This window comes from Podarcis pityusensis (genome assembly GCF_964106645.2).
Source record: "Podarcis pityusensis genome assembly, chromosome: 9".
NCBI classification, from domain to species: Eukaryota; Metazoa; Chordata; class Lepidosauria; order Squamata; family Lacertidae; genus Podarcis; species Podarcis pityusensis.
In genome coordinates, this window is record NC_138034.1 from 18,118,607 (window position 1) to 18,142,547 (window position 23,941).

General features: G+C 43.3%; 1 protein-coding gene and 2 long non-coding RNA genes across 6 annotated transcripts in view; 2 read left to right on the forward strand and 1 right to left on the reverse strand.

The window, feature by feature from the left end:
* Positions 1 to 23,941, forward strand: part of GABRA2 (gamma-aminobutyric acid type A receptor subunit alpha2) — a 74,790-nt gene that overhangs the window by 23,525 nt on the left and 27,324 nt on the right. For all 4 annotated transcript variants that reach the window (XM_081020111.1, XM_081020112.1, XM_081020113.1 and 1 more), the window contains one exon: positions 5,912 to 5,979. In XM_081020111.1, coding sequence (XP_080876237.1) covers positions 5,912 to 5,979 — 68 coding nt within the window. The remainder of the gene's footprint in view (positions 1 to 5,911; positions 5,980 to 23,941) is intronic.
* Positions 12,060 to 14,161, reverse strand: LOC308485706. The gene is made up of 3 exons (XR_013990693.1): positions 14,107 to 14,161; positions 12,684 to 12,869; positions 12,060 to 12,526 (listed from the first exon to the last, which is right to left on the reverse strand). It is a non-coding gene; the product is annotated as an uncharacterized lncRNA (long non-coding RNA).
* Positions 14,261 to 23,728, forward strand: LOC308484979. Its single transcript, XR_013990258.1, has 3 exons — positions 14,261 to 14,429; positions 20,256 to 20,326; positions 23,398 to 23,728. It is a non-coding gene; the product is annotated as an uncharacterized lncRNA (long non-coding RNA).

A 23,941-nucleotide genomic window follows, 5' to 3' on the forward strand; every position in this document is an offset into this window, starting at 1 on the left:
GGAGGCGTAATCCGCAGCAGTCCGAAAAAGCTGTTCTCCCTGCCTTGATGCTTCATTCTCTGCTTGGCTTTGCCTGGGAGCCAAGAGGCAAAAGGGAGAAAGTTTGATCACCAAGCATTATTTTGAAGCTGCGGTATGAAAAAGAAAACTGGCAACTCTCCCCCTTCCCTCTGTGTTCTTCCCTTCACTCCACCTATTCAACCCTAATTAAAACCAAGCTGTGAATTTAGCACCAGTTCCTCCCTTTGTACTACAAGCTGCAAATTGTACATTTGTTCTTCTTCAAGAGCTCCAGGGACATTGTAAAAAGGGGGGTGGGTGGGTTCCATTTTTGCTTCTGTCAGTAGGGTTGAATTCTGAAGTGGCTGAAAGGAAATTGACAAACATTTTCACTCCGTGTAAAACGTTTGTCACTTTTTGATGATTTTTCAGGAGGAAAGAAAAAAAGGCTATGAACAGAGGCGGAAGTCTTCACAATGCAGCAACCACAATGCTGCCTCTAATATAATGCCAGTTCATAACATGGGAAATGGTTCCTGCCCTTACTCTGAATTGGTAACAAAAACCAAAACCAAGGAAGAATAGATGTTTGAAATACGATTCATTCCAAAGCCCGTGTGCATTTGGTAAGAATTGCTGCTAAAAATGTTCTCCAAGGACAGATTTGCTTTGAAACGCTTTGGGCCTGGCATAAATATCATTTCAAGCACCTGGACTTCCTTCCCTCTCCTTCCTCCCCTCCCTTTTTGCTGCGTTCCTGTTTTGTGATTGGCTCTCTTACTCTGAATTGGCTTCATTATGTAGCTAAATCTGATTGGTTATTTGGTTACTATGAGTGGTTAGCCAAAATAATCTTCGTGCTTTGTGTGGAGTGAGACAAACTACGACCCCAAGTTCAGAAGTAATGCTAAACCACACCATGGCTTAGCTCTGGGTAGCATGGTAACAGAACAACTGGGGAAGAAGCAAAGTGCCATAATTATTATTGTGAGTACTCTCATGCTCACACATTCAGAGTTTGGCTTAGCATTATAGGTTAACTGGACAATTGCCATAAGTTGGTGGCCACAGCTTTTTTGGTGGTGGCCTCTGAGCTTTGAAACCCCATCTTCTCAGTACTGTGTGGCACGTGTGGGAGTGCGCCCTTTTTAAGCAGGCACATAATATCTTCATTTATGGTCAGAGTTTGAATGATAAGTTTTAATGCTAGGTTATGGTTTTATTATGTTCTTGTCTTGTATTTTCCCCCATTTGTTTTTATTTTTGATTGTTCCCTACTTAAAAAATAATTTTGCTTGAAAATGATATATAAATAGCCCAAATAAATATAATAAATAAATCTGTCGATCACCAGATCTGACTGGCTGTATGGCAATGTTGTGATGTTTCTATACTGGCTTTGCGATCCTTATCAGGTAGCAAGAAAGAAGGAGATGCTGTTTCCTAGGCAACCCAATTTAGTTTCTATTGACTTTTTACCTAGTGAACACCTGAAATTAATCTCTAGCTTTGCTAACATAATGAATACTATGTTAATCTTTACTTACCTTTGTTCTCTGCCTCTCAAGGGATCTCTGTGTTCCGATTAGTGCTATAGGCAGATCTTTAAAATGGCAGAATCAGCCTTTTGTGTTTGTTTGTTCTAGTAGCCCTTCGTGCAACCTGTAAATCTGTTTATCACCCAGCAGAGGCTAATCTAATTAGGTCTGCACAACAACTGCTGGGATCCATTTTAAGACTGTTTCAGTTTGCAGAGTTGTGGCTTTAACATCATGCCATCTTTTTGTTCATCCTTCTGGTTAGACTAACATGTAGGAAAATGAACAGTTTTGGAAAACTCAAAAGCTAGTTGACTGTGTTGGGACTTTTTGTAAGGTCCTAATAAAGGTATTGTCCTATTGTAGATTTTGGGCATATTTCTATGGACCAGCATAATTTCCCTCCCTCCCTCCCTCTGAACAGTGTTAGCCACATAGGAAAAAGTGCATGAGCAAAGAGAGAGAAGTGTACAAAGGAACATATTGGGAGTTAATGTAGATGTCTTGAGAACAGTTTTATTATTGCCTGGAAAATGTTTGGGGATGTTCTGTTTTGAGTGACCTGCAAGGGAAGGGAAGGCTTCAGTGGTAACCTGGACAGCTCCATGCACCAGAGGTCAAATCATCATCATCATCATCATCATCATCATCATCATTTTAATTGTATGCCGGGTATATAAATGTAAGGCTTCACAAACAAACAAACAAACAAACAAACAAGCATGTTCCTTGTATTTGAAAGAATTGGTCTTTAGGTATATACAACCCATAGGATGGGTGTCCTTTGAATCCAATTCCCCCCAATTCTTTAAAGTCAGGGATGAGAGCCCTGTTGGATTCCAGCTTTCATCATTCACACCAGCCAGCATGACCAATGGCCAGAGATGATGAGAATTGTGGTCAACAACATCTGAAAGGCCACAGCTTCCCCATCTCTGCTTTAAAAAGAGAGACAATCATAAATCCATTGCTGTTCAGTAATCATTGAGGGACAGTCTATCTAGCCCAGGCTTCCTCAACCTCAGCCCAGATGTTTTGAGACTACAGTTCCCATAATCCCTGACCACTGGTCCTGCTAGCTAGGGATCATGGGAGTTGTAGGCCAAAAACATCTGGAGGTCCAAGGTTGAGGAAGCCTGGGCTAGATAGACTGCCCCTCAGTGATCTAGCGTTGTCCCCCACCACCATGGACTTTAAAAGTATAGGCAGTATTATTATTTTTTATATCATATCTGTGTTATTTTTGAATTTGTTGATTTCTTTATGTGGAGCTTTTATGTATCTAAGGTATCTAGAACCTGTGGCTAAGGTAGAGGCTCAGTTACAATTGAAGAACAGGGAACCTTATTGCTCCAAGTCAAATCAGACCTAAAGACTAATTGATCCTCATTTGGCTCCTCATCATGGTTCTAGAGGGCTTATTTGTAATGTAAAATTAGTGTCTTATTTTGGGAGATGTGGTTGGATGCATTTTATCTGTTTTTACTGGCTCATAAAACACATGGAGAGGGAGAACTTTCTACTGTGAGTTTTTTTTACTGGGTCATGTTCAGATTTCATTTTACAGTGGAGTTAATGTTGAATTATTCCATTCTCTTTTATGGTTTTGCTTAATATTACTGTTCTAGTATGACGGCGATAAAATTAAATCTGCTTGCTTTACTTCCTTTCTCTTGCATCCAGTCGTTAGGTAAAGGTAAAGGTAAAGGGCCCCTGAATGGTTAAGTCCAGTCAAAGGCGACTATGGGGTTGAGGTGCTCATCTCGCTTTCAGGCTGAGGGAGCCGGCGTTTGTCCACAGACAGCTTTCTGGGTCATGTGGGTCATAAACTGCTTCTGGCACAACGTAAACGTGACGGAAACCAGAGCACACAGAAATGCCGTTTACCTTCCCACCAAAGCAGTACCTATTTATCTACTTGCACTGGCGTGCTTTCAAACTGCTAGGTTGGCAGGAGCTGGGACAGAGCAACGGGAGCTCACTCTGTTGTGGGGATTCGAACTGCCGACCTTCTGATCAGCAAGCCCAAGAGGCTCAGTGGCTTAGACCACAGTGCCACCCACATCCCTATCCAGTTGTTAAGCAGTATAGTGAACTTTGCCTACAGGAGAAGACAGATTTCACAGTCTCTTGTGCTCCATTCTTCCCTCCTGCCCTTTATTGCCATTTTCATACATTTCCTAGCACTTTGTACAGCTGCTGGTGTAGAACGTTTTCTCTGTGCTAATGAACTATCATAGATGATACAAATACTTTTCGTTTCCAGTATATATTTGTGGCTCCCATATGATAAGTGCAAATACTCATAATAAAATATTGGCATCTTTGGGAAAGGAATTAATCAGTTATTTGTGTACAAAGATAAGAAAACTGTGGCATGCTTTAAAGAAACATCTATGCATGCCTGTTTCCAACTGTTTCCCCTTCCATGGATAGGTAGAGGAGAAGGGAATTGCTCTATAGTTGTTGCCTAGGTGTAACGTCATTTTATCTTACCATTTAGATTAGCTGCTTCCTAAGTTTAGGGGCTGGGATTCTCCTTTCACTACAGATGGATGGAGTTGTCTTCCCCCCAAGCCATCTGAAGGCAGCCCTGTATAAGGATTTTTAAAAATGTTTAATGTTTTATTATGTTTTCATATACGTTGGAAGCCGCCCAGAGTGGCTGGGGCAACACACAGTCAGATGGGTGGGGTATAAATAGTAAAGTTGTTGTTATTATTATTGCTGTATTATTGTTATTGCTATTAGTGAATAGAACATCCCTATTTTCATCGGAGAAATATTGGAGGGTATGCTGAGTGAAAATAAACAACAAAGGCAGAAAAAAGGGAGGATAAAGAAAAAGTAAAAGCTCAAAAAATGAATAGAACTAAGAATTCCAACTAGAATGGTCAATGTGACTTGTCAGTGCTAGCTAAGTCTTATCATCAGTCTCACCAAGCTACATGTAAAATGATGAGTTGCTTTTCTCTGTGCATCTACCTCATAGCAACATCTCTTTCTGTAATTGAAATTCTTACCTTCTCACTAACATGAATATTTATCTTACATTACATTTTAATAAAATGAAGGGTTCCCATTTTGTTTCTACCCTTGTTTCAAATATTTGAGGAAACATAAACAGGTATTTTAAAAACCAGCATTCACACCTTGATTAGTGGATCTGTGTAGGCATGAGTTCTGCTTCTTCGGCAGAGCCTCACCAGCTATTTATGGATGCATAAACAGAGCTTCCCCTCAATAGAAGGAAATAGAATAGTTCATTTTTGAAGGAGCTAAGTGTGCAAAGGAGTACATGAATATCTGGAGGAAGGGGGGGGAAGCTCAGTATTTAAACATGTAAAAAGCTGTGGTTTAGATAGAGTAATTGTATTGCAGTATTAATGCAAAGTGTACATGATGGATCTCTTCTATCTCCACTGTTGGAGTCAATGTGTCTCTGAATGCCAGCATCTGGGAATCACAACTGCTTTTACACGCAGTCCTGCATGCAGACAACCGCAGGCATCTTGTTTGCCATTGTGAGAACAGGATCCTGGACTGGACAGGCCTTTGACCTAATGCATTTATGTTATGTCCAAAATCCAAAAAAGTGTGTGATGCTCAAATAGCCATTAATGAGGAAAATTAGCTTGTAAGTTTTCTTTCTTGAATTAAACTAATAGTTAATAATAATAATAATAATAATAATAATAATAATATTTACAGTGCCCTAACTAGACTTGAAAATTATTTTGGTGTTGGTTAAAATGGGAAATATGTTAATCTAAACTGGAGCATCTGAGAGTGAGAAAAAGTCTGGAATTTTTCTACTGTACCCTGAAAGGGAGGAAACATGCTCACTTTACCTTTCTGCCATATTTTGTCTCTTGTTGATTTTCCTAAATTTTACTTTAAAAGTAAGGCTCCATCTCCTACTGTTCCAGGCATATGCTTATACATATTCTAAATCTCAAAAGCTAGAACCCAAAATAATTATATAAAATATTGCGATTTCTACAACATTTTAAGAAGGCTATCCCTAGATATCTCACATTCTGAGTTAAGAGATACAGAACAACATGAATGCAGTCTACCTATCTATTGGCCTTTGGGGTGATTTGCTTTTCAGTGTATTTATGCAAATATGATATTTTAAGGCTGTTAGTTTCCTGCAACAAGAAGTCCAGAATTTTAACTGGGTCCAATTTTAGGGTTGGTTTCTACAGTGACCACCAAGTTACTCACGTCTGTATTTAATAATAATAATAATAAAATGCTTGTCTATTGTTGCATTTACTGAAGAAAATACACCATAGGACCTTTCTCAGCATACTTGTAAAAAGGGAGAAACCTACATCCTCACACTTGTTCTTATTTTTTTATGCCAGACAGTACAACTGAAGTCTTCACAAACATATATGTGACCAGCTTTGGACCAGTTTCAGATACAGACATGGTGAGTTCCCCAAAGCGAAATAAATTTTGGCATGAAATTATTTTGTTAAAAATATATACCCCCAACCATTTTACAGAAATTTCACAAGGAACCAGTATGCTAAATTGTATTACTGTATTATCTTGATGATGGCCAGGAACTTCCAAGGCATGGCTATGAAATCTGAGTATCAGGGAAGCACTCCAGACTTCAGGGCCAGTTGCCATGCCATATCAAACAAAGCTCCATGAAGATGAGGAACTTTGATTGGCCAACCTCATTTTCAGTTGTAGCTACTGTGGTATAAAGTGAATGAGTCTGCAGATGGACTATCTGGTGGGGATGTTGGAGAGAACGGGTGTGCTGGAATTTATCAGCCAGTGTTGTTGACTTCAGGCTTCTAGTTTTATGAAAATGAGAATCAGCCACTGAGCATGGCAGCTTCCCATTCCAATAATAGACTGGCTGTAACTTCCATCACTGGCAATATATATTGTGTACTGTGTACTATGTACTGGCAATATATATTGGTGAGCTGCTGAGGAACATTTAGTGAGATCTCTCAGCCTCCAAGAATGAACCATTTGGAGGCACCATTCTCTAAATGCATATATTAAAAATGGAGCTAGAACACAAACGGTCTGATTCTAATAACAAAGATAACATAGCTTAACTATAAAGGGTGTTTACAGGCATATGAGGCTTATGTGCTTGAAGAGGTGAATTCATTGATTGTGGGAGGAGAAGAGGAAAAAAATACCATTTCTAAAAGAGTCACTCAAAAGAAGATTAGTAATGACATTTTGACTTTTCAGGAAGCACATGTTACACAAATGTGTGACACACACGGTGTGTTACCGATTCATTTCCGTACAGGTAAAACTAAGCAACCATTTTTACCACGTCGGGGTGAGATATCAGTCTAGGTAAAGGTCCAAGATATCAAACTAGCACTTACACATTTGTTTCCAGTAGTAATTACTCTTTCAACCTTGGAGAGCAAAACTCAAGCCTGACCCAGTGTCAGACTCACAGAATCCAATTACACAGCATTTTCTGTCAGGCACGGCTGAAGACTGAAGACCCTGCAGGCAGCTTAGGACATGCCTTTTAAGTAATCTACAATCTGGCAGTTTGAGAAGGTTGCCATCCTGGAGTCCATGAGACTTTGAGCTCTTCTCATAAGGATCACATGGAAGCTGATCTTAATATCCTGCGGTGTCAAAGAAATAATCAAATGTTCTGCTAGAGAAAACCATGGGCAGCAGGCAGTGTACTTGATCAACGCAAGAAGAGGCCATTATGGGCAAGAATAAAATATTTGGAGTTGTAACTAACAGCTTATTTTGAAGGGCTTTAATGTGAAGTCAGAATGCTTCTCTTGGTGGGATGAAGAGTGTGACGGTTTCACCAAGGCAGGGTAATTGATATGCAAAGTAGCTTACCAGGATCAGAATAAAAAACAAGAAATGGCCTCATTAATTTGTTGACTAGGAAGCTTCATTACATGATGACATTTGCTTTTCAACCAGGAAGTACATACTTCTACCATCTACTGAAAAGTAATTAATCATTCTAGTCTGTAGACCAAAGTTAGAAACACCACAGATCCATGCATAATTGCTATAGAGAAGTGTTCAATACAAATATTATACAGTAGTAAGCAACTGCAAGAGCCCCTAAAAACTACTACACTGATGACATGTTGTTATGAATTTCCTTATTAGAAACCTCAGCAATAAATAAGAATAAATAGGCTGTCGAGATTCATAGTTTTACTGAAGCAGCTGTTTGATAGAAGGTAGTGAGATCAGGGCATTGGCTCCCTTAATCACAGTGCTCCCTTTGTTAAACAAAAAATACAAACTTAGCCAATGTTACATCTAATGCAACTCTTGTCACCAGTTGTCACTGAATTTGTCACATGTTTTGATTTCAGTCAAAACAGGTTCTTCACTAACATGAACACAGATTATTGATATTAGTATCATGTTGAGCTCCTTTTCATTACACCAGCGCTCCTCGTTTCGCCTGACAAGTGTTAAACGATATGCCATTTGAATTTGTCCAGGGCATTTCTCATTAGTGGAAGGGCTCTTGTTACACTTCTCAAATCCCTGCTGAAATAACATAGTCTGAATAAGGCACTTCAAGAAGACAACTGGCTATAGAGCATATGTGGTTTATGCATAATGATTAAGTATAGCATTTAGTCAAGTGAATAGCAAAATTTTATCCATATGACACAAAGCGTTACATCTTACTTTAGCAGACGCATTATTTTATTGATATTGGTCACTGTGGGCCTGATTTGCCATTGCGGCACATGTTAAGTGTGAAACACATATTTTTTTAAAAATCTAGTGAGGTGGGTGGAGAATTCATTTTGCAGCATTTGGCACTTGTTTTGCTTGGGTGTAAATGAGAACATAAGACACACAGCAATGGATAACAGAATCCTAGTTAGCATTTACAGAAATGATTGTTCTCCAGAGAGCACTTATGGAAATGAAAATCTGTGCCTCAAAATGACAGCCACAGTCATTAGCTGTAGGTCTCAGTAGTCAGCTATATAAAAGTGGTTAAAGTGTTTACTAATGCCAAGGGCTGACATTAACTCTAAAACGTGAAAGTTACTTTCCACTTTTTAAAAATAAAAATGTTGGCAATGTTGAATAGCCAGCTTCCAGATAATTCTGTGCAGGGACAAACCTGAAATAATATACCCCATACTTTAAAAGGGAAATTAATGAGAGATTTTCTGAGTAGGATTGCTTTTGGTGTGCAATGACACAGAAATACTGTGGTGTTCAGCTTCTCAGTATAGTTGGGAAAATAAATATTTCTTTGGAAAGGAGATGCAATTAGGTTTCCTAGGCAGTTTTAATTTTTGCTTCTTTTTATTTTTTAAAGGAAGTTTTTTTTAAAAAAAACCAAAAACAAAACAAAAACATAACCTCTTCTTTTTATAGCATAAGATTATTATTTTGGCGTTGTCATTCCTTAGTTTTCTGGCTATCCATTGTCCAGAGCCACCTCATATGCATTTAATGGTGGAAACACAAGATTGAAACCCCAACTCACAAAGCTTCCATGTTGACTTCAGTCAAGTCACTATCTGTCAGCCAAACATGGAATCAGAGAATTGTAGAGTCGGGAAGGGGTCACTAGGGTCATCTTACCCAACCCCCTGCAAGGTAGGAATCTTTCACCCAATATGGTGCTTGAACCCATGACGCTGAGATTAAAGAGTCTCATTCTCTACCAGTTGAGCTATCTACCTCAGAGGTTGTTGCTGTACACCACTTTAATGAAGTGTGAGCCTAATACATAAATAGAAGGGGAAAAACTGGTAAGCTATGGTAAACAAGGCCATGTTTCCCCCTATTTGAATTACTGCTATTGTGGGATGTAATCCACTGAGAGCAGTCAAGTACAACATTCCTTGTTTTCCTAGAGTGGACATGCAAGGGAATGTTTGGTCCAGCCCAGAGGTCGGCAAGGTTTAGCTCGCTTGGGCTGGTTCACTCCAGTGGAGATCCCTCTGTGGGCCGGATTGTGCGCATGCCCATGATTTCCGGCGTCTGCGCAGATGCGATATCCGGCGCTGCAGAAGTGAGTCCCCGTGCCACGCTGTGCCGGTTTAGCACAGTGTGAGGGGACTCGCCAAGCACACAGCTCGGTTTGGGGGTGGCTCATTGGCCAGTTAAACAACCCCCGTGGGCCACTTGTGGCATATGGGCCTTAGGTTGCCTACCCCTGGTCCAGCCAGTCAAAACTTCCTGTTCCTCCTGGCCTGGAGCATCCTTCCTTGCATGTGACTAGTGGGTGGGCATGACCTTTCCAGACCTGGTAAAAGGCCAAAGCATGCTACCACTTTCTCCCCTTTTCCATCTTCTTTTTGTCCTGTGAACCTCCAGCCAAGCAGTCCCTCGGGCCATCTCCCTTATGGGGTAAACCTGTTTTTATACATCCGTAACTTTAAGCCTTAAGCCTGCCTTCAGGGATCACACCGTGCTCTGCCTGATCATGAGCAAACGTTCTTTTAATTGCTTATGAATAAGACTGTGGTGTCTTTATTCTTTTAGGAGGGATTCAAGGGGTCTTACCAGGAAAATATTAGAACACATTTCAATCTGAACAAGCCAGATTGAATTGTGTATTGTCTCAAGAAACTCACACGAGTTTGCAATTCGTTTTCTGCTGTGTAAAGGGGAATGCACTCTGCTAAGTAAAGGAACTTGCTAGCGCAAGTTAGGAAGGGTATTAATAAACAATATATCCTCTCCTGCCACAGCTACAACTGTTTAGAGTTCTGAAGAAAATGCCTATCATTATGATGGGTGGAGGCAACAGGGAAGTTCAGGGGAAGCTCTCTCCCTACCCCTCCAACCTAGATGTGGCAATTTTTGACTTGGATTGCAACTTGCAACCTTTGTCTATTGAACTCAGTGAGAACCACAGAGAAACCAGCCCATCACTCTCTCTAGTCTTGCCACTTCATCTGTACAGTGGTACCTCGGGTTAAGTACTTAATTCATTCCAGAGGTCCGTTCTTAACCTGAAACTGTTCTTAACCTGAAGCATCACTTTAGTGCTGCCGCCGCGCCGCCAGAGCATGATTTCTGTTCTCATCCTGAAGCAAAATTCTTAACCCGAGGTACTATTTCTGGGTTAGCGGAGTCTGTAACCTGAAGCGTATGTAACCCGAGGTACCACTGTACTTATCCTCCTCTGGATTCTCATTTCTTGAATACAGTAAAATGGGCTAAAGTGATGAAAGAAATCCAGAATCTGGCATGTAGACACATGCTTAATTACATGTTTAAACTAATCCTAAAGCAATACAGTGGTGCCCCGCAAGACGAATGCCTCGCAAGACGGAAAACCCGCAAGACGAAAGGGTTTTCTGTTTTGGAGGCGCTTCGCAAGACGAATTTCCCTATGGGTTTGCATCGCAAGACGAAAGCCCATAGGGAAATGCTGGCGGTCGGGAGCAAAGACTTTCGCCCACAGCCGGCCTTCAGAAGAGGACCTCTTCTGAAGGCCGGCGGGGGGCAAAAGTCTTTGCTCCCCCCCGCCTGCCTTCCCCCCCCGCCTGCCCCGGGCGATCTTAAAATGCTGGCGGGCGGGAGCGAAGCGTTCACTGCCGACCCCCAGCATTTTAAAATCTGCCCGGGACAGCAGAGAAGTCTCTGCTGTCCCGGGGAGATTTTAAAATGCTGGGGGTCGGGAGCGAAGCGTTCACTGCCGACCCCCAGCATTTTAAAATCTCCCCCTGTCCCGGGGAGATTTTAAAATGCTGGGGGTCGGGAGCGAAGGGTTCGCTGCCGACCCCCAGCATTTTAAAATCTCCCCCTGTCCCGGGGAGATTTTAAAATGCTGGGGGTCGGGAGCGAAGCGTTCACTGCCGACCCCCAGCATTTTAAAATCTCCCCGGGACAGCAGAGACTTCTCTGCTGTCCCGGGGAGATTTTAAAATGCTGGGGGTCGGCAGCGAACGCTTCGCTCCCGACCCCCAGCATTTTAAAACGCTGTTCCGAAGCGGGGCGGGGGGGCGGGAACACCTGCCCCAGCCGCCCCACTTCGGAACGCTGTTCCGAAGCGGGGCGGGGGGGGCGGGAACACCTGCCCCAGCCGCCCCGCTTCGGAACGCTGCTCCGAAGCGGGGCGGGGGGCGGGAACACCTTCTGAAGGCGGGCGGGGGGCGAAAGTCTTTGTCCCCCCTGCCTGCCTTCCCAGGGGCTTTTAAATTGCCCTGGACAGCGGAGAAGTCCTCCGCTGTCCGGGGCGATTTTAAAATGCCGCCCGCCAGCATTTTAAGATCGCCCGGACAGCGGAGAAGTCCTCCGCTGTCCTGGGGTTTTTTAAAATGCTGGGGGTGGGAAGAAAAGCCCTTGTCCCCCCCCCCCCCAGCCTTCAGAAGAGGTCCGGGGACAGACTGTCCCCGGACCTGGTCTGAAGGCGGTTTCCCTAGGAACGCATTGATTGATTTTCAATGCATTCCTATGGGAAACCGTGCATCGCAAGACGAAAAACTCGCAAGACGAAGAGACTTGCGGAACGAATTAATTTCGTCTTGCGAGGCACCACTGTATATGGGACGGGAAAGGAAAATGGAGACAAGGAATTGGAGCGAAGGCTTTGGCTTCACCATGTTGCTTCTCTTCCTTCCTCCTGTGCAGATTGCATAGGACATGAACAGCTTGTGTTTCCCGACATCTACCACATGAACAGGGGGAGTATGGGTGCTACATGTTTTTCAGAGACAGAAATGAGGTAACGTAAGTCAGATATTTTTCTGTGCTTGTAAAGATGACCACAAGTGGGATTTGAACTCTACCAAGCTCTTGAAGGCAAAAGAAATAGAATCTTCAAATAGAATCTTCAAAAGTTACTCTCTCCTGTGGAATCCTCAGTTTTCAATTTTGCCTTTGATAAAGCGGTTCCTTGTTACCTCTCTGAGATTTCATTTGTTGGTTCAGGCTCGCAGTTTTATTTTCTTTGTTTCCTCTCTCTGTTTTTGTGTGTTTGTTTTTGTTTGTTTTTGTTCTGCCTCCTTCTGTTTCTGAAAAATAGAATAGAAAAGAAGAGTAGTGTTTTTCTCCTTCCCTTCCCTTCTGCCAGCCATTTTCCTTAGCCCTGAATTCCATTCTCATTCTGTCTCTGTGACCCAATATCGTTGGCTCTTTCTCTGTCTCCATGGCAGGACCAGCTGTTTTTACCTCAGCCTGAAGATCCTTATCTGTGTCTGGGCACTTCATTTCCATATTCCATTTTCTCCAACCCCATTTGTTCTCAGTTACTGCCACACAACGTGGCGAAAGCTCTCAAGAAGTCTTCCATTCCCTGCAAACAGCATTTGTGGGCCTCTCAGCTCTCTTGGTGCTAGCTAGCTTCAACTTCAGCCCCTGTGCAGGAAAAAAAAAGGCAGACATAGTAATTTCCACTAATTCCCGCCTCCCTTGCATCAAAAAGCAACTCTGGCAATGGAAACCTCACAAGGGCCTGCAGTGCCTTTAAATAGCTCTCCCCCCTCCATCTTTGAGTGCCAGACAAGGTTCCTCAGTGGTTCCTTCACTGCCCAGGCTGAATTTATACAAGCTGGGAGGTGGAGGCAGCAGCAGGGTGAGAGGCGAGTTCTGTATGTTTGGATCCTGTACCCAAGTCCAAGATGGTGAAGTTGCCTGCCTTAGTCCCTAAGGTTATTGAATCTGAACTGGCTAATGCAACGATTATTAAAGGTCGGAGCAACAAGTCATGGATCAGTTGCAAGGATAAATTGCTGCTTGTTGATGCACCGGTGACAGGATCAGCCCATCGCATACTTCATCCTAAGGACTTGGATGCACAACTTGAGGACCCTACAGAGCAGGAACTAGATTTAGGTCTCAAGTGAGCGCATGCGGGAGTCGGTGGTGTGGGCAACTTCTTCTGCCCCCATCTTTGCCAAAGCTTCTCTCTTGAGACTGGAGGATCTGCTGGATGAGGCTAACCCGTAGCTCAATATTCTCTTAAGCTTTAAAAGTTGGCAGCATTTATTTCAGATGTGATTCAGTTTTCAGGTTGCTTATTGGTGGCATGTGACCTGGTAAGGAGAGTTCTCTGGTTGTGCCACTGGGAGGTGGTTGCTCTCTTCTGCTCCAGTTCAGCTATGGAAATCTATGGCAGGGTGGGTAATGCTCTTAAGAGCTGCTGCACTCCAGGATGTGCTTGTGGAATCAAAGGGTGAAAATAAGGCCATGCCCTCAAGCCCATAAGAAGGATGACAAGTGCTCCTTTCAGATCCTAGTCCTACCAGATCCTCCACCAATTCTACCAGGCCCTTTGATTTCTCAGACCCAACAGAAGAGGGAGAGAAGTTTGGTCCTCCTATTGCTCCTGGAATAAAGCTCGCAGGGGAACCAGAAGCCAGCAGCAAGAAACATTCCTTAGGTTTCGTTCATTCAACTAGTTCAGAAGATACAAGCATCAATTCTGAAACCAGCCTATAGGAGGCCTTCTCTCCCTTGTACAGATGTCAGGCCATCATGTCAGACCTTTGGGTCCTGGAGACCATCAAACAGGGTTTTCATCTGGAATTGACATTCCTACCCCCCTCACAAAGGGGATTTCTGTGCATGTAACAATATGGCCTCCAGGCCTCACCTTGTTATATAGTTTTTTCTTCCTGTCGCAGTTTTTTGAACTAAGCATGGTCCAGTCTGTCTGAGTCCCCCCCACCACCACCTTTTATTGGTTATTTATCCAGCAGAGAGTGTTTTTTGTTTCTTTGTTTGTTTTTCGTTGGCTGTTCCTCTTATCTGTTCTGCTTCTCATTCTCTGGATTGTCATAATGGAAAACAGAATTTCAGAGGAGATAGGGATTTTTGAAGATTCTATTTGGAGCTACAGATTTGCCTTCAACCACCAGGTGGAGCTCAAGTCCCACTGAGGCCATCTTTTTACATGTAGGGGTATCCCCTTTACAGGTAAGAACCCAAATGGTCTTACTTAAGATGAGCTTAAATCCGTGTCAAATGATATAGGTTGCCCTGCATATTAGTAGACACCTCTTGCTTCATGCCTAGAGTAATGTAATCATAGAATTGTAGCATTGGAAGGGACCCTGAGGGTCATCTAGTCCAACCCCCTGTAATGCAGGAATATGCATCTGTGTCAGCCTGGAGCATTAAAGTGATTCACTTCAGTAGGTGCAAACTACATGAAACCCAAAAAAGGATGTGGGTGCGCTGTGGGTTAAACCACAGAGCCTAGGACTTGCCAATCAGAAGGTCGGTGGTTCGAATCCCTGTGACGGGGTGAGCTCCCGTTGCTCGGTCCCTGCTCCTGCCCACCTAGCAGTTCGAAAGCACGCCAAAGTGCAAGTAGATAAATAGGTACCGCTCTGGCAGGAAGGTAAACGGCATTTCCGTGCGCTGCTCTGGTTCACCAGAAGCGGCTTAGTCATGCTGGCCACATGACCTGGAAGTTGTACGCCGGCTCCCTTGGCCAATAAAGCGAGATGAGCGCCACAACCACAGAGTCGGCCACGACTGGACCTAATGGTCAGGGGTCCCTTTACCTTTACCTTTACTGTTATCCTGCAATTGCATGCAGTGAAACTCTGTATTTCTCTCTCTCTGTTTTAAAAAAAATAATATTTATTACTTTTCCAACAATTTAAACACTACAAAAACAATACAATACAATACAAAAACACTACATAACATTGACACATTAAACACATTGAACTAACAAAACAAAACAAAAACAATAAAATAAATCAAACAATTTCATTATCCCATCTTTCATTCACTTATTTCCATGACCTCCTCACACCTCCCTTTTTGTATTCCACTTCTGTTAATTGTTTCAGCAATTCCTTTCCATCTTCCTCTGTTTTCTATCCTATAATTATCTTAACACATTCTAACCTTATTTTTTCCTTTAATACTCTATTAATCTATGTATACCTAATTCCTTATAACATTTCTACTAAAGCCATATAACTTCATTCCAACATTTTTCTAACATTCATTAATTTTACAGTATTTCTGTAAATAGTCTTTAAACTTTTTCCAGTCTTCTTCCACCGACTCTTCTCCCTGGTCTCGGATTCTGCCAGTCATTTCCGCCAGTTCCTTATAGTCCATCAACTTCATCTGCCAGAAACTCTGTATTTCTCAGCTGTGTATTCCCACCAGTATTCTAGATCTAGACCCATTTTATCTCACTAGATCTAGAACCTTGCAGAGATAAAAGCTGCTTGGTGGTATGGTGGAGTTTCGGGCGGGGGGGAATAGACTAAAGGGCAAAAGCTAAGCAGTCTTTTTCTCTCCATTTGCTTTTCACTTCACGGTGTACATGCAACTGCATGGTATTCTGCCCCCCAGACTCCTTCGAAGTAAGCTGGATGTCTCTATTTGTTCCCAATCTAACCTTACTTTCAATCACTGCTTTACAAGTTTAGGCTCAGTGCATTAGTAACAATGCTTTGAGTGAAGGATGCAGAGATGATTTTCGGCTTTATTATGTAGAATAATAGAGACCATCAAAAGGAAGGCAAAGTGCAAGGATAAAGCAGATTGCACCTTTGGAGATTCAGCTGTCTTGTAGCTGTTTTTATGAAATGTGTAAGCTTAGTGTTGTGATGAAAAAGCCCTAAAGAATTGCAAAGAAGCCAGTGATGTAAATTTATTCTGACATTAGCCTGAGAGGAAAAGCTGTGTTCACTTAAAAAAATTAAAAAGAAAGTTACTCCCCTAAAACACAAAACAGAAAAACAAATCAGTAACTCTGAACAGTTAATCACCATAATTGACAAAGGAAACCTATAACGTTAAGTCTTGATTTAAACAGCTAATTGCATATTCACTTCATTTAGAAAAACGTAAAGCACATTTCCTTACAATCAGGAAAAAGAAGGATAGATTTAGAAAATGTGTTGGTGTCCCCATTGTCTTCATTGCCATGTTGTAGGAATTCAGTGCTGCCCAAAGTATTTTAACTGTTAAATCCATCATGCATTGGACTCTTTCTGAAGCCCCAGTTTCACTGCAACAAGAAGGGAGGGTTTTTACTGACCCCTCGGTGTATTAGAGGAGTCTTGGCCATGCAAGGCATATTTGCAGTTGCCCAGACTGAAGTTTAGACCCACTCTGGCAATTCACTAGAGAGTTTTGGCAATGCAGATGGTGTTAGAGTGAGGCATATTACAGATTCTTCCCATATAAACTTCTTGTTCTACCCTTACGGTATTTTTTTGGGGGGGGGGGACTGTGCCTCAGTGGTTCCCAGGCTGCTCATGTAATACAGTGAACGCTCAGGTTGCGAACGTGATCCATGCAGGAAGCATGTTCGCAACCCGCAGCGCCACGTCTGCGCATGCACGGGTCACGATTCAGCACTTCTGTGCATGTGCAAAGCACAATTTAGTGCTTCTGTTCATGTGCAAGTGCCGAAACCAGGAAGTAACCCGTTCTGGTACTTCTGGGTTCGGCGCGGTGCGCAACCCGAAATCGTGCAACCCAAAGCGTCTGTAACCCAAGGTATGACTGTACTAGAATAGGCTTTTAGAACTTCTATTCTGGTGAAAACCCAGTCATACTTTTGCTACTTGGCACTTATGAGATCCTGATGACAATTCTGAAGAGTGCACTGGGACATTGGAAAGACCCCTGTGCTGAATATATGAGAGAGATGTATGGAATTTTCAATAGTTCAGCATGTGTTGCACCCCTGAAACTTCTCACCATTTGGGAATTGGTTGAGGAATACACAGTTACTATTAAGGATGGGAAAAGGGACGTGGGTGGCGCTGTGAGTAAAACCTCAGTGCCTAGGACTTCCTGATCGTATGGTCGGCGGTTCAAATTCCTGCGGCGGGGTGAGCTCCCGTCGTTCAGTCTCAGCTCCTGCCCACCTAGCAGTTCGAAAGCACTCTTAAGTGCAAGTAGATAAATAGGGACCGCTTTATAGCGGGAAGGTAAACAGCGTTTCCGTGTGCCGCGCTGGTGCTGGCTCGCCAGCTGCAGCTTCGTCACGCTGGCCACGTGACCCGGAAGTGTCTTCGGACGGCGCCGGCTCACGGCCTCTAGAGCGAGATGAGCATGCAACCCTAGAGTCGGACACGACTGGCCCGTACGGGCAGGGGTACCTTTACCTTTACCTTTTTATTAAGGATGGGAGAGAAATTCAGTTTGGGTGACTTTTCAACACGGACCTACCTAATCCATGCTTCTCGAAGCAATGCGTCAACCGAAATGCAAGTAGCCTTCAAAATTTGCACTTCTTTTAATTTTGCGATTTTGGTTCTGCAAACCTGCCCCCCCCAATGTTAAATTAGGGTCAAGCGTATCAAAGAAAAGTGCACATATTAGTGCGGATAACAGAAATGCTCATAATATGGAAAATTGCTTGCAAAATGTGTGTATTAGAAGAAATATGCATCAGAATGCTGATGGATTTTTGTGAGAACTTTTCTTTTTTTAATCAAACTGATGCAGAAACATGGCAAACTGCATTTAAGGGGGGGTGCGAAACTGAAATTGACAGATTTGTCTATCTCTAATTACTGTTGTTCAAGTTTATAAGTTTATTGTTCTGGCCAAAAGACCATGACAAACATGTAGCAATAGTATTAATAAAAGAATACAGAACAAGCATCCATAATATGAATCAACAGGATCACACTTCAAAACGACTTTGACAGATTAGAGAACTGGGCAAAAACAAACAAGATGAATTTTAACAGGGAGAAATGTAAAGTATTGCACTTGGGCAAAAAAAATGAGAGGCACAAATACAAGATGGGTGACACCTGGCTTGAGAGCAGTACATGTGAAAAGGATCTAGGAGTCTTGGTTGACCACAAACTTGACATGAGCCAACAGTGTGACGCGGCAGCTAAAAAAGCCAATGCAATTCTGGGCTGCATCAATAGGAGTATAGCATCTAGATCAAGGGAAGTAATAGTGCCACTGTATTCTGCTCTGGTCAGACCTCACCTGGAGTACTGTGTCCAGTTCTGGGCACCACAGTTCAAGAAGGACACTGACAAACTGGAACGTGTCCAGAGGAGGGCAACCAAAATGGTCAAAGGCCTGGAAACGATGCCTTATGAGGAACGGCTAAGGGAGCTGGGCATGTTTAGCCTGGCGAAGAGGAGGTTAAGGGGTGATATGATAGCCATGTTCAAATATATAAAAGGATGTCACATAGAGGAGGGAGGAAGGTTGTTTTCTGCTGCTCCAGAGAAGCGGACACGGAGCAATGGATCCAAACTACAAGAAAGAAGATTCCACCTAAACATTAGGAAGAACTTCCTGACAGTAAGAGCTGTTTGACAGTGGAATTTGCTGCCAAGGAGTGTGGTGGAGTCTCCTTCTTTGGAGGTCTTTAAGCAGAGGCTTGACAACCATATGTGAGGAGTGCTCTGATGGTGTTTCCTGCTTGGCAGGGGGTTGGACTCGATGGCCCTTGTGGTCTCTTCCAACTCTATGATTCTATGAAAGGAGAAGTTTTCAAGGTGGGAATGTTGCCATGGCCTACACTGAATCGAATTTGGAACATCACATCCCACACTCACATCCAAACCTTCCATAAAACTGAATATCTCTTCTATTGAATGTTGCATACAGGAGTAGAGAAAGCTCAGCCAGATTTCATCTTGAGGCTTTTAGGTTAAGTTGTCAATTTTTGAATTCAGTGGTGTGTGCGCCCAGCCAAATTTCATAGATTTCACCTTATAGAGCACTTCTGACTTTGAACAAGTCTGACTCTGTGCTATAACTGAAGAGGGTGGCAGTTCAACAAGAACTGCCCTGATCCACAAGCCCAAAAGGAGGGCCAGTGTGAGTGGGTTGGTGCAGGGGTTCCAAAAACAGATGTCAAAAACATCAGAGTGATCCGTGCTAGTGCTTTATTAGAAGAAGGTGAAAACTGACAAGACAGCCTCCACAGCCCTGCTGCACTCCGAAACAGCAAACATTCGTTATGACTTGTCTGTGAGGGGCTAATGATATGTTAAACAAGCTAAGTAAGATGGCAATAATAGTCCAATTAACACACCCCTTGCTTAGAGGCACCTTCCTAACCCATCTCTCAGATAAGGCAGTCAGCACGAGAAGCCTCCCCTCTCCAAACTAACTAAACCAAAACTAAGGCTTCAAAGTTTCAAAGCGGGGGTTATCTTGACTACCAAGGTGGCATTTACAGGCCTTCCAGGACATTTGCACCATTTGGATCTACACAATCTGCCCCATGTGTTCTTCCGTAGTTCCCTTGGGGTCTCAGAGGAGGGGAGTTGTTACTCGGCTGCAAGCAAAATCCACAACAATATAAAAACAAAACAAAACAAAAATCAATCCTATCACTGTAATTGTGACAGCCATAAATTAATAAGCAGTGCCACCATCCTCCAAGCCTTTGGAACCTCTGTCACAATCCTCCATGTTTCTTGTTCCAAGTTGGCTGTCTTAGTGCTATCTTGATACAAAGCATGCATCCTTTTACTTAGGAAGCTAGGTTTATCTGGACATATATGCAGCACCCCTGCTTTATAAAACCACAACACCCTACTTGAGCAGCTGCAATCATATATAAAGCTAGCCTGTTTTGCAAGACAGCTGCTTTCACGGCAGAGGTTTCCTCAATGAGGGCAACCAACCCCAGTGCAGTGGTATTTAAAGCTGCCTGCATTATCTCAGCAAACTCACTGACCTTCATCATGGTGAACATAATTCCAGCAGGTGGAATCAATACTATCAAATTATCACCATGGTTAAAAACTGATCAAAGTCCATCTTCCTTTCCAGGTTCGCCAATTTAATGCCCTGTCACTAGACAGGGCTGGCATCATCTGATACGGTACCCAAGGCAGACCCAGGTAACATCATCCATGCCACCCTGGGGGCAACCACAGCCAGGCATAGTTCCCACATACCCAATAGGTACCGTTTGTTCCCACTCAGTAAATCTCAGGGGTCTGGTCCAGTTATTCCCAGGCCATAACACCAGTGTGGTGTAGTGGTTAAGAGCGGTAGACTCGTAATCTGGTGAACCGGGTTTGCGTCTCCGCTCCTCCACATGCAGCTGCTGGGTGACCTTGGGCCAGTCACACTTCTCTGAAGTCTCTCAGCCCCACTCACCTCACAGAGTGTTTGTTGGGAGGGAGGGAGGAAAAGGAGAATGTTAGCCGCTTTGAGACTCCTTCGGGTAGTGATAAAGCGGGATATCAAATCCAAACTCTTCTTCTTAACCATATGAACCCATCCCACATCTGCTTAGTATGACCCTAATCCTTTCAGGATACATTTTCCCTTCTCGTCTCATTGCATTGACTGAGAAGGTAAGATTAGAGAGCAACTCTTGTACACACTGGGGTACTGATAGATAGGACAGGGCGCACTTGCTTAGCATAGCATTCAAATAACATTGCACCACACAATAATCATTTTTACCCAATGGCTTGAAATATGTTGAAGAAACCACCATGTCCTTGCATTGGCATCTGTGTGCAGATCCAGCAGTTATAAGAGCCAGTATTTTCTGCTGATCGATTTGTCCAATCGATGTAGAGATTTCCACTCCCGCTGTGGGAGTTGATGACAGCCAAGCTCCTGGTCTACAGGAGGTACAGCAACATCTTGGCACAAGTGTGGATACAGTCAGTACAGGAACCCTGGGACCCTCCAGATTATGATGGCTGTGACTGCCGCTGTCCACTCCAGGTGCAACCTTTAACAAGCAAACAAATATCATTTAGGCACAATTCTAGGCACATTGTCTCCTTGTACCAGTACTACACAAGTAGCTGTCCCAGCTGGGCTCAGCATTTCAGCAACTTGCAATTGGCCAGAGGGCTTCCACCAGCGGACTGAGTTGAGCCAAACCCTTTGCTTCCCCTGACACTGCAGCCACTACAGCCTGTTCCAATATGAGTTGAAGCAACCTTTCCCCAGCCTGATAGGGCAACTTCTGTGGAGCCTGGAGGATTGGTTTCACTTCTTCTTGGTAGTCAGGGGTCTATCACACCCGCTAGAACTTGCACTGCTTTCAAGGCCCACCCAGTTCTTGCATAATTGCCAGTAGGAGTTTAAAGTCCCAGTCATAAGTGGAGCGGACTTGCCATTGCCTGTGTATGCTATGGGGGGTGTTCTACCTCCATCTCTGCTATTGCTCCCCAAGCATCTTGATACATGGCTATAATCCAATCAAGCAAACAGTGATTGCCTTGCATCTTCTGAGACCCATGCAGCTGCTGCCTTGGGGCTGGGTGTGCAGCCACATTGCTCACTGCCTCTCCCATCAAGAGACTCAAACTGCCCTCTCCTTCATCCCACAAATGTGACAGCCAGGCCAACAGTGTTTCGCGTGGCTACTGATGAAATTACTTAGCCAGCTCCATGAGCTCACCAGATTTATCACCATGAACAGTATTCACCTAGATTGGCAGGGCTGGGGCAGCACCAACCCTACACTATTTCACTTTAGCCTGCATCAAAGGACGTGCAGCCAGCCTCATTCCCTCATCACCATCACTACTTCCCCTTCCTCATTCAAGGTGCTGTCCTCAGCTTTATCATCCCATCCTAATGGTGACCAATCAGGTTGACCAAGAATAGTTGCACCCTAGGGCTATGCAAACAGTGTCCCCTTCTCTGTGCACATTGAGAAGCCAGTGCGAGCAGCTCCTTTTCCTGCTTCTCTAACTTTCCGCCTGAATCCCTTAGAACTTCACAGACGGTAGCTTGCATATCTCTTTCACAAGCCACATCCTCCTCCATGGACTTCATCCACTTTGCAGAAGCCTTCAAGTCATTTCCCCAAGGGCTTCGGTGGTTAAATTCAGCCACTCATGGGCAGCGGTTATAGCTGCTGGATCTACTTAGACAGCTGACCAATCCTGGGAAGCCCCAAACCCATCCAGCACCTCTGCCACAGGCACGCACCCACTCTTCCTAACTCCAGCCAGGAATTCGCCATCTGGCTGCTATGACTCCCCAGCGCATCCTTACTTTGGAAACCTGCTAACTCTGCCTATTGTCCTGATTTTTTTTATGTTTTTGTATGCATTGGAAGCTATCTAGAGTGACTGAGACAACCCAGTCAGGTGGGTGGGGTATAAATAATAACGTTGTTGTTGTCACTATCATTATCATCATTATCCACAGGCCAAAAGGAGGGCCTGTGTAAGTGGTTTAGTGCAGGGGTTCCCAAGAAGGATGTAAAAAATGCCCAAGTGATCAAAGCTAGTGCTTTATTAGAAGAAGGTGAAAACTTACAAGACAGGCTTAACCTCTGGATCATGACTTCAAGCCCCACCTTGGGCAAAATATTCCTGCATTGCAGGGGGTTGGACAAGATGACCCTTGTCGTCCCTTCCAACTCTACAATTCTACGAAAAGCCTGCAGAGCCTTGTTGCCAATGCAGGCTCAGGATAGATGCTGAAACATCAAGCATTTGTCATGACTTGTCCTCGAGGGGCTAATATGTTAAGCAATACTGATAAAAAAGCAAGCTACATAAATTGGCAACAATAGCCCAATTAACTCACCCCTTGCTAACAGGCACCTTCCCAATTTTCATCCACCTCTCTGATAAGAGTGTAGCACAAGAAACCTAGTCCCAGGGCTATTTTGACTACCAAGATGGAGTGTACGGGCTTTCCAGGTCATTTGCACCATTTGGTTCTACACAGGAGCTTGTGTCTTACTGCAGGGCAAGATTAGCACAAGCCTACTGTTTTTGGTATAGAGAGAAGTGAATGCAACATGAGAAATGAAAGAAAAAGGATCAGGAGGGACAAAAAATATCCATGCCAACAGTGCAATCCTACCCATTACTCTTACTAAAGAGTAAGGCTCGTTGAGCTCAATGGGGCTTACTCCCAGGTAAGTGTGTGGAGGATTGTATTCCAGCTTTACCTATTCTGAAGATATTTCCCTGTTTTCCAGGCTGCTGAAACTGAAGCTTGCATTACCAGAAGAAAATTAGCAGAATGGAAGTGTATCAAATGCTGCACTGTACTCCTATTAAAAATATTTACTGTGGCACAAATTAACAAGAAGACCTCACTTTTTTTGCAATTACTCTACTGAATTGCAAGGAACTGGGACTGTCGATATGCAAAGCAACCATCATAGAATCACATTAGCTAGCAAAATTAAGTTGGAACACATTAGGTAGTAAAATGAAGCTGTATGTTTATCATTGTGTGTATTATTAATGAGGGAAATAGCTAAGGCAACAAAATTCTTTAGCATAGTTTTGCAGGATTGAATATTTTTGTATTTTGGGGGATATCCTATTAAAGGACTTAAAACAACCCTTTAAAATAAAACAAAACATTCAAAAATGTTTAAAATTGAGAAAAATGTTTTGGAGGAGGTAATAAAATTGAAGGATGGAATAAATTTATTGCTGTCTGAAAATATGGCATCTAATGTATAGGCCAGTTTTTCTGCATCTGTTTTTCATGAATGCAGCGAAGTGAATATA